At 47.2% G+C, this 17,017-nt stretch overlaps 1 protein-coding gene across 1 annotated transcript in view; it reads right to left on the bottom strand.

Annotated features, from left to right (window-relative positions):
- Positions 1 to 17,017, bottom strand: part of DOCK4 (dedicator of cytokinesis 4) — a 1,616,764-nt gene that overhangs the window by 114,066 nt on the left and 1,485,681 nt on the right. Inside the window, exons 45-47 of the mRNA XM_086919301.1 lie at positions 8,005 to 8,124; positions 7,579 to 7,697; positions 7,274 to 7,394 (exon numbers count right to left, since the gene is read on the bottom strand). Coding sequence (XP_086775427.1) covers positions 7,274 to 7,394; positions 7,579 to 7,697; positions 8,005 to 8,124 — 360 coding nt within the window. The remainder of the gene's footprint in view (positions 1 to 7,273; positions 7,395 to 7,578; positions 7,698 to 8,004; positions 8,125 to 17,017) is intronic.

The raw sequence follows: 17,017 nt of genomic DNA on the forward strand, positions 1-17,017 counted from the left end.
TGCCTTTGTATTGTTTGCGGTGCCCGGCTGCTTGCTAAACGCACTGTACAGCGGTGATGGGGGCGACATAGGTAGGAACGCTCAGTGCAATCAGCAGAACGCACCACCAGTAGCAGTCGAAGGCGCGATTGCAAGTCGGACCCTCTAAGGGTGCAAAGCGTGCGGGCAGATGTGGTATAGAGGGTCGCTTGAGGGTGCAATTGCATGTCAGGTTCACCAGGGGCTCAGCGTGTGAGGATGGCGGCATTTCACTAATTTCTGGAATTCTTCCCCCCTGTGCGTCTCGTCAGCTCTGTTTCCCTCAAAGAGATTTCAAGCCATTTTAAAGATAAACACACGGAGAGTGAGCCCTTCATTCCACATTAACATCGGTGGTGGTGTTCTTAGTGGGTTTTACTTGCCCCAGTCATTTGGTTCTTACCGCTTAGCATAGCTTATCGTCTAGCCCACTATAATTAGAGGGTGTGTGCACTCAGTCCCAATGTTCTCTCAATACTCATTGTTACCTGTGAATTCCTGCCCCTCTGCCAGCACCAAGCATTGACTAAGGTAACAGGGAGGTACCGTTTGTGTAGTACGGAGAAGGTGGGTCCATACCTGTGAAGGACACTAGGGTTCACCCTATTCTACAGCGCCTTACATTGTAAGCATAGTGGTACCTGATCATCCATGACAGGCACTAGAAAAGAATACTGAGGCGCAGGGGACGAGGAGCAGCCTCTCCTCCCTATTCATATGGAGCTGGTAATTCCCATTGACGTCTCCCTCCAGAAAGAGATTTTGGCAGCCTTACTACCCCTGAGTAAGCAAATAGTGCAACTTACAGTCCGAAGCAATGTAGTACCCCCGCAAGAGGAAGGTGTGGGACCTGTACCCACTAGTGACACTCAGGGTGAACGGCAGGGTAAACGGAGGGCGAAATCTTGCCCCAAAGCCATGCCTTTGAAAGATCATGCAACGTCTTCCTACAAGAGCACCACCTTGTAGGAACCAGATCCCAGCCTGGGTGGACCCCCGACAAACATGATGCCTACTCTCCCCAGGAGGTGATGATAATACCAGGGAAGATTCTGAGAACCCTGATTAGGACTCTGGCAATGAACTAGGTCCTAGTAGACCATTGCAAACAGAGGGCGGTGCCAACCAGCCCTGGCTGGAAGACCAGGGTGCAGATACTCATGACACTGGGGCTGCCAGGACCTGCTGGATCCTGATGAGATTTACCATCCCTGCTCTGCTGACTGGTTTCCCGAAAGCAAGGTGGCGACAGGTGGCTTTCCACATTCGGAAAACGATGGCTAAGGAGGTCAGGGGTCGACTGAGGCAGAGTGTCCAAGACCGTCACTGACCGGCAAAGTGGCCTGTATGCCAGAAATAGATGACAACCTTTGTCGCTAAGTTTATCAAAGACCCAAAGAATGGTCCTGGATGTCCTGGGGCCACTCACAAAGATATTCGACATGGCAGAGGCAGCTCCTGAATCAGGTGAGCTAATTGACCCCGGCATTCTCTCTGACTGGGCACAGCGAGCGATGTACTTCCTGCAGCACTCAAATTGTGTGTTGTAGCCGGAGCGGCGATGCTCTTTGTTGATTAAAATCGACCCAAGCTAGGAGAATTGGCCACCAGAGAGACCGGGGCCGTGGCAGACGGGGGTCAATTTAGAGACCCGTTCATTAAGGAACTTACAAAATTCCTGACAACCTTTTCCTCTGTGGATAAAGCCCACCAGTCTATCTGGAAGGTATTTAACCAGAAGATGTTTGGTGGGGCCAGAAGAGGTAAGTGGCGCTCCTCCGGCCGGGGGTACAACACTAACCCCCATAAGTTTCAAACCAGAGGATCCATGGAAGCAGAAGTTCCTACAAAGAGCAAACAACGCGCCTGGAGGCCCCAATGGTAAACAATACCTCTTTTCCCCTACCAGAGGTGGACAGCAAGTTACGATGGTTCCGCTCGAAGTGGGCTTTGCTCACAGGAGACGCATGGGTACTACAGATAGTGGAGAGCTTCTACAAAGAGTTATTTGGCACCCCCCAGAAGGGAGAGGACCCTGGACTCTGGTCTTCTCACAGGAGACCATGCAGGTAGATGACCGGGAGGTTCAAGCCTTGTTACACAAAGGAGCGATCGGACTCATAACCCTTCCTCCCAGGCACATTCACAGCAATATATTCCTAGTGAAAAAGAAAGACAAGGATTTCAGACCAGTTATCAATCTGCGAAAACTCAACAGGTGGGCAGTACACCACCGCTTCAAAATGGAGGGGCTCCACCTCATACGGATCTTCTCCTCCAAAAATGACTGGCCCATCAGATTAGATCCAAAGGATGCATACCTCAACATCCTCAATTTACCTCCACATCAACGATTCATACAATTCATGGGGTGGGAAAAGGTCTTCGAGTTCACGTGTTCCCGTTTCGGTCTCTCCTCTGCACCAAGGGGCTTCACCAAGGTGTTACGTCCAGCCATGACATGGCTTTGTGCGAGAGGAGTCAGGCTAATCGTCTATTTGAACGACATCTTAATCAAGCACCAAAATTGACAAAAATTAGAAGAACAGTTCCAACTGACGAGATCTCGGTTACAGAACCTAGGGTTCATCATCAATTGTCAGAAGTTAGAATTTACTCTTACACAAACATTTGTATTTCTGGATCTCGAGATAGACATGGTGGCTCAGTTTCTCAGACTACCCTACATGAAGATCACTCTCGTCCGTAGAAAACTGTGCAGAATGTTAGAGAAGGGATGCATTTCACTTTGACATCTGGCCAGGCTTGTCAGACTTCTCTCAACCTCTTTACAGGCAATTTTTCTGGGGTCGCTACACCACAGGGCACTCCAGCGCCTCAAAGCCTAACATCTCAGTAGGGGCTTGTCTTATGCCCAGGAGGTCAATCTTTGACAGAAGCACGGATCAAGATCTACTGGTGGCTCAACCACATGCAGGTCTGGAATGGCAAAGCCATTTTGGTTCAAACACAGACCGGATCATACATCCGATGTGAGCTGGCACGGATGGGATTCATGGTGCAGAGAGGTTAGCACCAGGGAACCGTGGTCAAACAACGAAAGGGCTCTACACATCAACTGGTTAGAAGTACTGGCAGGATCCTTTGCGATTCGGAGCCTGGGCGCCAACAGGGTCTCTTGTTCCCTCCTCTTGAAGATGGACAATGTATCGGCAGTTCAGTACATAAATGGCCTGGGAGCATCCACTCCAAGGCACTAGCGGACCTGGCCAGGGATTTTTAGAACCACTGTCTGGCAAACAAGATCGCTGTTACGACAGAGTATCTTCCGGGTCGCCTAAATCAGATGGCATATTAGAATTCTCGTCATCTAAGAGATTCCAGTGCTTGGAAGTTGGATCCAGTTCTTTTCCAGGCGATTATGCTCAAATGGGGTCCATGTCAAGGAGACCTCTTTGCCTCCGACTCAATTGTCAACTGCCTCGGTTCTTCAGCTGGCGTCGAGATCTGTTAGCGGAAGTGACAGACGCCTTCCTCCAGGACTGGAAACACTTTCGGGGGTATGCGCTCCCACCATTCTCAATGATTGACAGACTCATGGCTTTGGTGAGGTGGCAAGAGGTGGAGGTGATTGTGGTGACACAGCTGTAGAAATCTCAAGTCTGGTATCCAGTTCTTCTGGAACTTTCTATGGCTTTTTCCAATTCCACTTCCCCAGACTCCTCATCTTCGGAAGGACTATCGTGGCAACTTGCACCAGTTGGTCCAGAGCGGCAATCTCCATCTGATGGTGTGGAGGATTTCAGAGTACACTGGGATGTCCCAGGCCTTTCTTCACAAGCAACACTACACATCAAAAGAGCTTCTGCGGACTCTACGATCAAGAGATATAGTTTAGGTTGGAGATAATGGTCACGCTGGTGTCTGCAACGGGATCTCCATCCTGTGGGGGCAGATGTAATACATTGTGAATTTCTTGTTGAAATTGTCATGCGATGGACTAGCATTTCGCACAATTAATGCCTGTAGATCTGCCATATCAGCAGGTCACTTACCGTTCCACGAAGTACCAACTGGGAAACATCCCCTGGTATATAGGTTACTGACAGGCATTTGGTTCTCTACTCCCCCAGAACCACGCTATTCTTTGTTACTGGATGTTAACCTGATGCTAAATTTGCTGTTATCGTGGCAAGGTAATGAATATCTATCTCGCAGAGACCTTTCTAGTAAATTGGCAATCCTTTTGTGTCTGATCTCCTGCAGATCAGTGTCAGATGTATGTGCACTAGATGATATGTAATAGAAGGGGGTTCCCCAGGGCAGATAAATGATGTAGGCAGGAAGGGGGGGGGGAGGGGGGGAAACAAGCAAGCAAATAGAAAAGATCACCCTGCCAGGGAAGATAATTAGAGGCCCTATATAGGATCCAATTCTGATTAGGGGGGAGCAATATCCAATGAATATCTGAGACCAAGACAACAGATGGACCGCAGTCAATTCATCTTTTTATAGAAAATATATGTTTTTTTGTTTATTATTTGTTTTAGTGCAATTTGTCATATTTACAAAACAATCAAAGAATAACAGGTTCAAGAATTAATAAAACCATCAATACAATTCGTCATTTCATGGGGGAAAGAAAATTCTTAGGGAAATTAGGTGTTCCACTCACTCCGGGTGATTTTCAGGGGGCTCAACAGACACTTATATCTAACAGGGGTCATTCATACTCTAACATGTTCAATCACTTCACAAGGGTAAATCTCGTTTTGCCTGCAACAAAGAAGATGGAATTATGGACGTGGGTGCAACTTGGGGAGGGCAAGTAGGTGAAATACTGTTGCCGTTCTTGGTAGTAATGCCGTAGTAACGCCAACGCGCGTTTCGGTGTGAGGCACCTTCGTCAGGGCTGGCAGAGATGAGGGGGGAGGGAGTTTTGTTTGCTGTATCTAGGAGAACCAAAACAAACTCCAGAGTGGTGCATTATATGGCCCTTCCTTCTCACCCCCTCCGGGGATGAAGCAATTACTCATAGCCCTGAAGAAACCGTTCAAGACGGTTATATCGACTACTATCACCAGATGGGTGAAGTGGGTGTTACAGGAAGCTGGCACTGATACCTCCTCTTTTCGAGTACATTCGGCCAGGGGGCTATGGCCTCCAAAGCTTTTCCTCTAGCGGACGGTTGGAAGATATCTTGAGGGCAGAAGATTGGTCTTCAGATTCCACATTCAAGACCTTCTAATTAAAGTCGATCCCTGGAATGGCCTCACTGGTGATCAACCAGCTTTAAACTTACACAATATGAAGCATGAACATAGAATATAAAATTTCCTAGCTATCATGAAGGAAAGTTGTAATTCCACTAAGGACTCGAAGGTGAAGATTAACCCTCCCAGGTATTCATGTGCACTCAATGACCCTCCCTCGCATTTACAGACTGACGAAAGTGAGGATGAGTAGCTTTTCTTGATGTCAAATAATGTATCATGCTGTCATACTGCAATACTGTTGAGGGTAATGTGTTAAGGCTTTTCTACTGAAGAATGTTTGGATTCTAGTCCTTGATGTTGATATATTCTGTTTTCTACGATAGGAATGGATCAGAAGCAAGATGCCTGAATGTAAAAGTTGGAAGATCTCTATTGCACCAAGTAAGAGTAAGTGCTTTTCCTTGATGGATGTTCTAAAGGTGAACTGCGCAATAGTGTAACAGTAAAGAGCTAGTAAAACTAGAGGCCACAGGGCGGCAGAGTGTACTTCAGGATTGATGTTAATGTTCCCCACAAGGAAGGTGGATGTGTCCTAGCCTACATGATACTGACATAGAGAATTAAGGTACAGGGAAACCTTAATGGGAGCTAGTTTTTTTTAATTCAGCACTCGGGATGTTTACTATAAAATCCTCTTTGCAATTAATGTAATGCTTTTTTTGCCTGGCATGACTTGGGACTACCCCTATAATCTCCTGCACTATGTGCCATGTCCAGTAATACCCTCTGTGCACCAGTTTCCTCTTTGTAAATTTGAACTGTGTGGCAGCTTCCCACAGCTGTTGCCTTCTCGCTGCAGCATGTTCAGCAAGCCTCTTCCTGCATAGTGTTAGTCTCCTGGTTCACCAAGCGGGTCACAGCTTGCCCTCTCCCTGCAGCACAGCAGGTGTTAAGTACCTTGTCCCACCCCCTTGGTTCCTTTTCCAACTGCCTGGTTGTTGACTCAACGTGGTGCTGATGGTTTTAAACGTGGCTTTGTTTAGTGTCCTTCTACTGAGCATGGTTGCATTCTCTGTGTCTCTTTGAGGACTTATGACCCCTCCCTCTTCTCTAGTTTGGACTCTTTCTGGTCTCCTTCTCTGCAGGATTTTAGGAAAACCGCTAGATTACGATGATAGTCACAGCGAATGCTCCACAGTGAACTGCAACAAACACTTGGTGACAAATCCTGGTTTCGGTGCAGACAGCATATCTTAACGAGAACGGGTCAGAGTAGTCTACGGGCCGAGACTCATACTAAGAGATGGCTTTCAACTCATTTGAACAGGAACACCTGGTCCTGGTTTTCTTTATCCTGAGATCGAAATATGGAAAATTCTCACAAATAGCTGTGTCTAACTTTTGTATTTCAAGAATAAAAAAAATAAAACTCATTGTCTTAAGTAAGGAACGAAAAAAAGAGTTAAAATAAGAAACGTTAAAATAAAGAATGCAGTTACACTGCATGAATCCAATTGAAAACAAACGGCAACCGACAGAACGTGTATAGTTTGAACAGATTGTCTGTTTTAGCCAATTGGATCATTCCTTTTTATGACATAGCACAGTAGTCCAAGTTGGGTTGAGTGAAAGTAGTTATTTTATTTTCATTCACCGCTTTATAGATCAATTTCACGCATTTTTGCTACTTTAGTGGAAAGTTTTTTAAGAACAGATGCGTACACCCTTACCCCTACTAGTTAATTTGAGGCTGGAGCCTCGAGCAAAGTTCCTTCAACATTGCTAGGAATTCATATCCAGAACCAGGATCTCTGGACCTTTCGTTTTCATTTAAATCATAGTTTTAACAGATATCTGTATATATTGTGCACATGAAATAAAAATATTTACACACTAGGGCACCATGGTCTGTTCAAAAGTCTGGGTAAAAAAATCAGTTGGAAATAGATGCTGTTCAGCAATCTGTACACACATTACAACTCGCAAAACATTTTAGAGGGAAGAAGGAAAACAAAGCTGACCTATTTATGTAGGTACAAGTCTTAATACCATGACACACACACCACACGTTTGTGTACCTGCATGTTGAACACTTCATCAGAGCTTTCAGACTGGCCCGTGAGATTGCTGACTTCCGCAGAAGCTTGAGATGACAGGGACGAGGAGGAATATCTGTTCACAGCGGGATAGCTCAAAGGACTGTCAATAAACAACTGAAACGTTAGTCACGGATACAGAAACTCTTACTTTTAATATAATACTACAAAGTCATGTGTTATCTGCCTTGAGCTTTCGGGTCAGTGAGTGTGTATTATGCGGCATGCTCATAGCCTGCATTTGAATTTTACAGTAGAGCGTAGATGAACCCCAAGCTTTCTCTTACCTGCGCCTCGGTACAACTCGTGGATCTTGACTCATTGGACAAGGTACTGAATTTCTACATCCTCGCGGGCTCCCATTGGTGAAATTGACAGGACTCGCAGGCACACAGGAGGAATAATCCTGCACATTGGGCACAAAAATACCGTATATAATATCACCACCTGAACAACAAATGTATTCACCGAGGTTTAATAACAACACATCAAAAATTGGGAGCATGCTAGTCAATACAGAAAAATAAAAACTTCAATGCAGCCTTTCTTGGATGAAAGCTCACGACCCGAGAAACATTAATAGTTGAAATGTAATACAGAAAGTCCGCCAGCAGATGGCAGTGTTTGTTAAAAATTGACGTGGTACTGAAGTGCATGAAGATGTTTCACAAATCTTAGCTTAGTTTAGCTCATCATTGAAGCCGTTCACGCACCTGTATTCCCAAACTAGATTTCATCTCAAAGAACTGATCCACCAGCTTCTTATGCAGCGGGCGCATGTCCTGGGGCACAAACTTCTCGTGCACAGCGAGGCCAAACTCCAAGATCTGAGCCTTTTGGTAAAAAACACGAATAGGGAGTTTCAGCTGAGAAATTCAATTCGTAGATTTGTACTTATATCAGTTTATAGCTGACCAATATTTAATGAACTCGGGAAAAAAATACATATTTCGAAAGCAAAGCATTTCAAACAAAAATAGTTTTGGAAGGTTTGCACCATTAATCACGCTTCACTCACGTCAATCTATGCTAAAGCAGAGAGCCAGGCGAGGACGTATTTATTATGCTTGATGAACTTTTTAAACATTATTTTTAGCAGCCTAATCCGAAACATTTGACTGTTTACTTTTTGGAATAATTACCGGACACATTCACTTCAAAATCAATGAAAAAAAAGTATATCTGTATTTAGAAAAGTTGCTATTTATCTCTGCGGTTCTCCAGAGACCTCCTCTCTTCGTCCTCGGCGGTTTGCTGGGCGCACACTGCCTGGGTCTGTTAGTATCAGAGACAGATTCGCTTCTCCTGGAGTCCCACTCAATGATGTCATCACCGGGGGCAGGGAGAATTGATTTTCCTTCATTTGGGATTCCCAGGCATTCTACCCTTGCTTTTGCTCCAACCCTTTGCGGTCTAGAATAAGGAAGATTCAGGTCAAGCTATAGGAAGCCATATTATTGGCTCCAAGATGGCTTGTCCTGAACCCGGTGATGAATCCTTCATTATTCCTTCCAGTGTTGGCATCACCCTCTGCTGTACTACACTGTGAAAAATGTCTTCAATCTGCAACACAGAAATCGAGCAGTTTGATCCCCACGCGATGAAGTTCTGGCTGCAAAGCAGTTTGAGGTCAGCAATCCAACCAACTCTTACTACATACGGATGGCTATCAAGCGGGGGTCAGTTTTCAGGGATTCACTCTTGGCAATGTGGTCCTCGCTAGATGTTTTATTGAAAGGTATTTAGTTTTGTTTTCTGTTAATCAAGGAGAGAGAGATGAACTAGAGTAGATAGTTCGTTTCCCCTGGGATATAGTGGTTAATCAAAGAGAACTAACTATGTCTGTATGCTATGTGTCTGCATGGGAAACCATTTGGTTTAATATGAAGGCCCTCACCCACTAACCTAGTTAGTGGCATGCTTCATCATCGGGCCCCACCTGAGGCCCCGTGTGCGCCTCTGCGGAGCGGGTTCTTTGGAAGGTGAGTGTGCTGTGCAGGTGTGTTGCGTGAGATTTTAAAATTCTGTCCTTGGGGTCCCTAACGGTTACTTTATTGGTGGGCCCCAGGCAGAGGTTAAAAACAAAGGCTTGGGACGTGTAGGGGTTGACTTATGGTCTTTCATGTCCAGTGTGGTCGACTAGTTTCAGCCAGGCCTTTTTATTAAACTGGCTTTCTTCAGGACCTATGTGTGGGGGTGTTACAGGGATCTATGTGATTATCAGTGCCCTCTATGTGAAGCACGCGCTAAGGTGCTGATATATGTAAGAGGTATTTCCTCTCAGTTTGTACTCCTGTCTACAGAGGACAAAACTCCCTGGACTTCCGCCGGAGGGTCGGGACTTATTAGCACTTAAGCTGTGTCTCCAGGCCCAATGGAACACCTGTGATCCGGTCGCAAGGTCCGAAGGATCCGTTAGGGACCCCAAGGACAGATTTTTAAAATCTCATGCAACGCACCTGCACAGCACACTCAACTTCCAAAAAAACCGCTCCGCAGTAATCTGGCGTCGCAGCACACCTGAGGCGCACCCGGTGCCTCGGGTGGGGCCCGATGATAAAGCATGCCACCAACCAGGTTGGTGGGTGAGGGCCTTCATACTAAACCAAACAGTTTCCCATGCAGACACATAGCATACAGACTAGTTCTCTTTGATTAACCACATTTAGTTTTGTTTCTCAGGATATTCATTCTCACCCATTGGACCTTGATTCAAACTATTCACTGGTTCTGTAAAGGTGACTCATTTTTGGAAGACATGATCCCTCTCTTGCCTCAACCTTTTCTTGACCTGCTGACTTCTTTGCGCCGGGTCTCCGCTTACAATCTTCTCTCGTGTCTGGTCTGGGATTTTTCAGGGCTCTTCATCTGCTTGAGGCCTTCCTCCCCTCTCTGTCTACTTTGATTATAGTCTACGTTCAATTTTCAGAAGCAAAATGATACTGTGGACCATACGCCTTCCTGAGAGGTTCTGCCACAGAAGGGAGTCCTTCAAGCAACCAGGGTGTTTCCGCCAACATATTGTTTTGCACTAAACCCAGTATCTTGATAGAACCAGAATCTACAATCTCTGGACCATCAGGGCGCTCTCCTCTGCTGACTAGAATGTGTGTCCGATTAACATAATCTCTCTTTTCTTATTCTCAATTAAAAGCCAGGCTTCAATGAATGGAAGCCTTTATTGGAAACCTTGAGATGCTGGATTAGTCAGGCCATCTCAGCAGCTTATGATAAGGTAATAGTTTCAGTGATTGAGGAGCACTCCAGTTGCATATATGGAAGCTTCGTCACTGAAGGAGTTATCCCACCCACATTATCATCTTTCGTTTGTGAGGTTTTAAATCTAATGCATCTTGGACTTCTGTTTATCGAGAGATGTGCTGCTGAATTTATCGGCAGGCGCACAATATGCTTCATGTTTATTGCACACTGCTGGGTGTCAGCATTTTCTTACTGGACACACAAACTGATTGTCTTTACCTCACCTATATAGGACTTTGACAAATGGAAGAAAAAGGTGATAACCTCTGTCTGGATTACATATGGGTAATCGTCATTACATCAAGTAGTATTCCTCGTCGTCCTAGAGTTCACCACATCCAGCACTGTCTGGCACTAATGGAGTTCTGGTAGGGAGAAAGCTCTTCATGGACCGGGGGGAGGGGCCTTGAAAGGAGAATCACATGTTTGTTTTTGCTTTTATTGGAAAAACAAATATCGTGGAAAAACAAAGAGAACCAGCGGTTACATTTACAAATATTGAGGTTTTCATTTAGGAAAAACGTATGTTTACGAACGAATAGAAAGACAGCAGTGATTTGTTCGCAGGCAGGTACCTCCCCACGCTGCTGCACGGCTCTGCCTGCATTGTTTTTGCCTAATCTTTTTCCTTTGTGCCTAACTTGCTTTTTTGCCCAGACTTGTTTTTATTCCTCTGTGCCTGTACTTGTTTTCTTGCCCAGACTTGTTTTTATTCCTCTGTGCCTGTGCTTGCTTTCTTGCCCAGACTTGTTTTTATTCCTCTGTGCCTGTACTTGTTTTCTTGCCTAAACTTGTTTTTCATTCGTGTGCCCAGTTCTACCACGGCCCCCGCCCGTTTTCCCCGCCGCCGAGTCCCTGCAGCCCGCCCCCCTGCAATCCCATTCGCCGCCCCGCTCCCACCTGCCAGCTGCTCCTCCCTCCCACATCCCCTCATATGGAGGAGCACCAAAGACAAGCCCATCTACGCCTGGACCATGCCCAGCGCCAGGACCCTGTGAACGCCATAATGCCCGACACCAGAACACTCCACGTACTCAACACCGGACGATCCGATCACACACCTGCTTCCTGGCCGCTCCGAAGTGCACCCACGGAGCTTTCACCTGCCGGAACTGCAGCTTCACGAGCATCCGCCCCACCATGCGCCAACAAGGAAAGAACCCAACCACCTCAGATGCATCCTTATCAAAACACCGGCACCGCCTTCAAACACTCCGTTGAACTCTGGGATCTGCTCGATTCAATCTCCCCTTGCTGGCGGAGACCTGGCTGAACCCCGCCTCGGCACCCGACATAACCATAGCTGTCCGGAAGGCAACAAGATCACCCGCAGGGACCGCACCAAGGGAGCAGGAGGAGGAATCGCCATCGTCCACAGGAACACTCTTAGAGTCTCGACCAACACCGTCAACACCCTAAGCACTGCCGAACACCTGCACTTCCAGATCCACACCGACCCCAACATCACCCTCAGAGGAACCCTCATCTACAGACCCCCCACACCTCGACCACAGTTCAGTGAATCCATTGCTGACTTCGACAGCACACACGCGCTCGCCTCCACGGACTACATCCTCATCGGGGACCTGAACTTCCACCTCAAGAACAACAACGACTCCACCACCCTGATCGACAACCTAGCCAACCTTGGACTCAGACAACTCGTCACAAAATCCACTCACTCCGCTGGTCACATGCACGACCCCATCTTCTCCGCAAGCCCCCACGTCTCCTTCAACCACACCACTGAACTCCACTGGACCGACCATCGCTGCATCCACTTCACCTTCAATTAACCCACCACGCACCACCGCACCCAACAGATGCCTTGCTGCTGCTGGAGCAAAGTCACAGAGGACCAGCTAACCACCACTCTCGCCCAGAGCCCACCCGCTGAACCCACCGACCCAGACACCGCCGCCCGCAACCTTAGACAGTGGATCAACGACAGTGCCAATTCCCTCACCCGATCAATAAACCCTCCAACAGTCACACCAACCAGAAATCCAGCTGGTTCACTGAAGACCTCGGGGCCTCCAAGCAAACCTATCGAAAGCTGGAGAAGATCTGGCTCCGTGAACGAATACCGGACAGCCACGCAGCCCACAAGAACGTCACCCGCAGACACCATCACCTCATCTTATCTGCCAAAAGGGCCTCCTTCAAAGACCGCCTAGACAACAACGTGCACAACAGCAAAGAGCTCTTCAACATCGTAAAGGAACTCTCCAACCCCAGCTCCAACACTAACGATGTCCCACCCTCGCAAGACCTCTGCGACTCCCTGGCTACCTTCTTCAACCGCAAGATCGCAGACATCCACAACAGCTTCAACGCCACGACCCCCCCGACAACCACCAAGACCTCTGCCCCCACGACCACCATCCGCACCAACCGCCTGCTCTCCTGGACCAACATCAACGACGATGACACCATAAATATCATTAACACCATCCACTCCGGATCTCTGTCAAAACCATGCCCACACCACATCTTCAACAAAGCCAGCACAGCCATCGCACCACATCTCCGGAAAGTCATCAACACCTCCTTCGAGACAGGCACCTTCCCGGAGAGCTGGAAGCACGCCGAGATAAACGCCTTTCTCAAAAAACCCCGGGCGGACCGCAACGACCTCAAGAACTTTCAGCCCATCTCTCTGCTCCCATTCCCAGAAAAGGTCATCGAGAAGACTGTCAACGAACAACTGACCCGCTACCTCGAGGAGAACAACATTCTGGACCCTTCCCAGTCCGGGGTCCGCAGTAACCACAGCACCGAGCCTGCCCTCATCGCCGTCACCGATGACATCAAATCCCTGCGGAACAATGGGGAAATGGTGGCCATCATCCCCCTGGACCTGTCCACCACCTTCGACACGGTCTGCCACCACACACTACGAACAACCCTCCACAATGCTGGGATCCAAGGGAAGGCCCTGGACTGGACCACCTCCTTCCTCTCCGGCAGAACACGGAGTCTGCCTTCCCCCCCTTCCACTCCAAAGCCACCTTGATCATCTGCAGCGTACCCCAGGGCCCATCCCTCAGCCCAACTCTGTTTACATGGCACCGCTTACCCACGTCGCCCGTCGGCGCGACCTCAACATCATTTTCTACGAAGGCCTTTGCTGAATGGATGAGGAACAGCCGGCTGAAGATGAACTCGGACAAGACGGAGGTCCTCATCCTCGGATCCACCCATTTCGGCCTGGGATGACTCCTTTTGGCCGACCGCACTGGGAAACGCCCCATCACCCACCGACCACGCACACAACCTAGGGGTCATCCTCGACTCCACCCTCTCCTTGACTAAGCAGGTCAATGTTGTCTCCTCCTCCTGATTCAACACCCTCCGCATGCTCCACAGGATCTACAAGTGGATCCCCACTGAAACGAGAACGGTCACACAGGCCCTTGTCAGCAGCAGGTTGGACTACGTAAACGCCCTCCACGCAGGAGCCTGTGCCAAACACCTGAGACGGCTCCAACGCATCCAGAACGCCTATGCATGCCTGATCCTCGAGATCCCTCGCCGTAGCCACATCACACCCCACCTGAGAGACCTGCACTGGCTCCCGGTCAACAGGAGGATAACCTTCAAGCTCCTCACCCACGCACACAAGGCACTCCGCACTCCACAACACCGGACCAACGTACCTCAACAGATGACTTAGCTTCAACACCCCCACCCGCCAGCTCCGCTACGCCGACCTCGCCATCGCCACAGACCCCACTTCCGAAGAGCGACCGCCGGCGGCAGATTGTTCTCCCACCTCGCCGCCAAGACCTGGAACACCCTCCCCATCCACCTACGGCAGACTCAAGACCTGCTGACCTTCAGAAAACTTCTCAAGACTTGGCTTTTCAAGCAGTAGCAGCATTCCCCACCCCAGCGCCTAGAGACCCTCACTGGTGAGTAATGCGCTTTACAAATGATATGATTGATTGATATAATTGTAAGTAGGCACGGCCATGTACCATTAGCAAGAGAAAACAGGAAGTTCAGCCAGAAGAAGAGAATGAATCAAAGTACTAAAACACATGGCTTGGACCAGATCACATTGTCTGACAACAAGCTGGGATTGCTGGCGCCACCTTTTCAACAGGGCGTATCATACACTCATATTCCACAGAGAAATACCAGAATTTGTAAAGCGCACATATACCTCCGGAGAGGTGTCCCAGCGCTGGGGGCCGTCGGGAAGATTAAACGAGCTATTGACCAGAGTCACATAGTGTTGGGCTAACCTCTTGCCAGTGCTGGGGATCAAACTAAGACCCCGTGTTCCAGAGTCAGGCAACCCGGTCACTGCACCACACCTCTTCCACAGAGGCAGGTTATTCCCTCTATACAAGGCGAACTTTTCAGCTGGGGCTTACACACACATCACGAAAACCGTGCATGTGGCTACTGGAAAGCCTGCAGCTCCTTTCTGCCTGCCTGCTCCATCTCATGATTACCTAACAAGTCAAGCTTCTCTCCTTGACAGCCCTAGGTACTTTGCACACTTGTCTCAAGTAAATGGCATCGAGGACTGCGTGCAGGTACTATGAGCTGAATGGGGGCTGTTTCATTTCTTCACAGAAGGGGACACTGCTAGAAAGGTACCACAGGGCGCTCCCCCTTCCTACCAGGGGCAGCTGGCACAGGCCAGGGAAATGTAGAGAAAGCCCACTATTCACTACTGCTCCCTTAGAACTAGCAGAGGTTGTCCTATGTGAACAGTGCACTTCTGCAGAGACACAAAGGATACAGCTGCAACAGGAGGAGTTTTGGAGGACGTTTATACCTTAAGTACTAGAATCACCCGCCCTGGTAGAGCAGTGATAAAGTAACTATAATACCCACAGGGAGAGATGGTTCAACAGCGCATGTGCACCCTTGACTTCTGTTTATCCATAGTTAAAGGACCGATTGGCAGGCTGGCTCTTCCTCACTTTCACAGGAAGGAGTCCAGAGTCATTCCCTTGGCGGAGGACAAAAGCTTTTCAGGGTAGGTGTCTCTTTTTTTCAATCTGCAAAGGGGTTTTCAAAATCTTTATTCTAGGGTCTTTTCAAGAAACCATTCTATATCACACTTCCAAAGGGTCTGCTTAGCAGGACCATTATTTCGCTTGCAAGGGTGTTCAATTGAGTATGTTGCAGAATACTCTTTGAGCAATGACTAGAGTTGGTTCTGTAACATTCAGTCCTCTTTAGTCCAACTTTCCAGTAAGCTTGACTTAATCTGATAGTTCCCTCAATAGGTTATTGTAAGCCCAACCTATTTCCAATGGTGTACGTGGATAAAAGGTGCAATAACACAAATGGGTACTACTGGTCTGATAGAATGCAGCTAAAAATGGATCCGCAGTAGCAAAACGTGTACTGTAACAACTGAATGTGATGTTATGCAGGGAATGGAAAGAAACTCATCAGCCCACCCAATGGCGGAACATCATCATCTGGGATTTTGAGAAACTGGTATCTGATAGATATCTCACTTGATAATATCGTGAGATGTCCTAATATAGATCCACCAGTGATGGAAAGGCCATGAATGTACATTCAGTGGTGCTGAAAAATAATTTGCAGTGATTAAATGGGAAAATAAATCATGAGTGAAAGGATAAGATTGACTATTATGACGCCAAGAAAAAATTTATTAAGGGGTCATCATAATGCCAAGGTTAAAAACAGTGTGTTGATAGTATGAAAAAATGGTAACTATCGTCTGATGACTAAGGAGGTCGACATGTTTCAGCCAGAGAAGATCAGTAGGTAGACCGATGGCTTTCTTTAGGTCCAAATTGAACACTACTGCAAAATAAGGGAAGTGAAAAAGTAATCAAAATAATACGTCCTACCATGTATCAAATTCCAAAGTGTAGGAGTACTATCTCTCGAAATGGATTCTTTCCTGAAAAATAAAGATATATATACAAAAACAGACAGTACGTTTAGACACAACTACAGAAACACATAATAGCTGCAAATACTGTTCTGTAGATTTTCATCAATAATCTTGAATAGTATTACATTTTAACGTAAATAGATACACATACTGAGATGGTATCTCATTTAAACTCACTCAAAATGTCTTGGGACTAGACCTCAACTCTCCTGGCACTCGCTCAGGTGATGAGGCCCCGTTCTGTGGAATGGAAATAAATGGCATAGGACAGTTCATTATCCCTCCATTATTTTCGCACTCTTAAAAACCTTGGTACTATAAATAGCAAAAAAGAACGCAGTCTAAAGCAGACTCTGGTATATCCGATTTGCCCACAACTCCTATGAGCAATCTGATGTTTTTCAAAAATGTATAATTAGTTATATTGTGGAAACTACTATGTGTTTCTGTAGTTGTGTCTAAAGGTACTGTCTGTGTTTGTATATATATATATATATATCTATACTACTATGATAAAGGAAGAACTTTCAGCCTTTGAGGCGGGTAAACTCGGGAACCACAGCGCCAAT

Source organism: Lissotriton vulgaris, chromosome 1_1, assembly GCF_964263255.1.
Source record: "Lissotriton vulgaris chromosome 1_1, aLisVul1.2, whole genome shotgun sequence".
NCBI classification, from domain to species: domain Eukaryota; kingdom Metazoa; phylum Chordata; class Amphibia; order Caudata; family Salamandridae; genus Lissotriton; species Lissotriton vulgaris.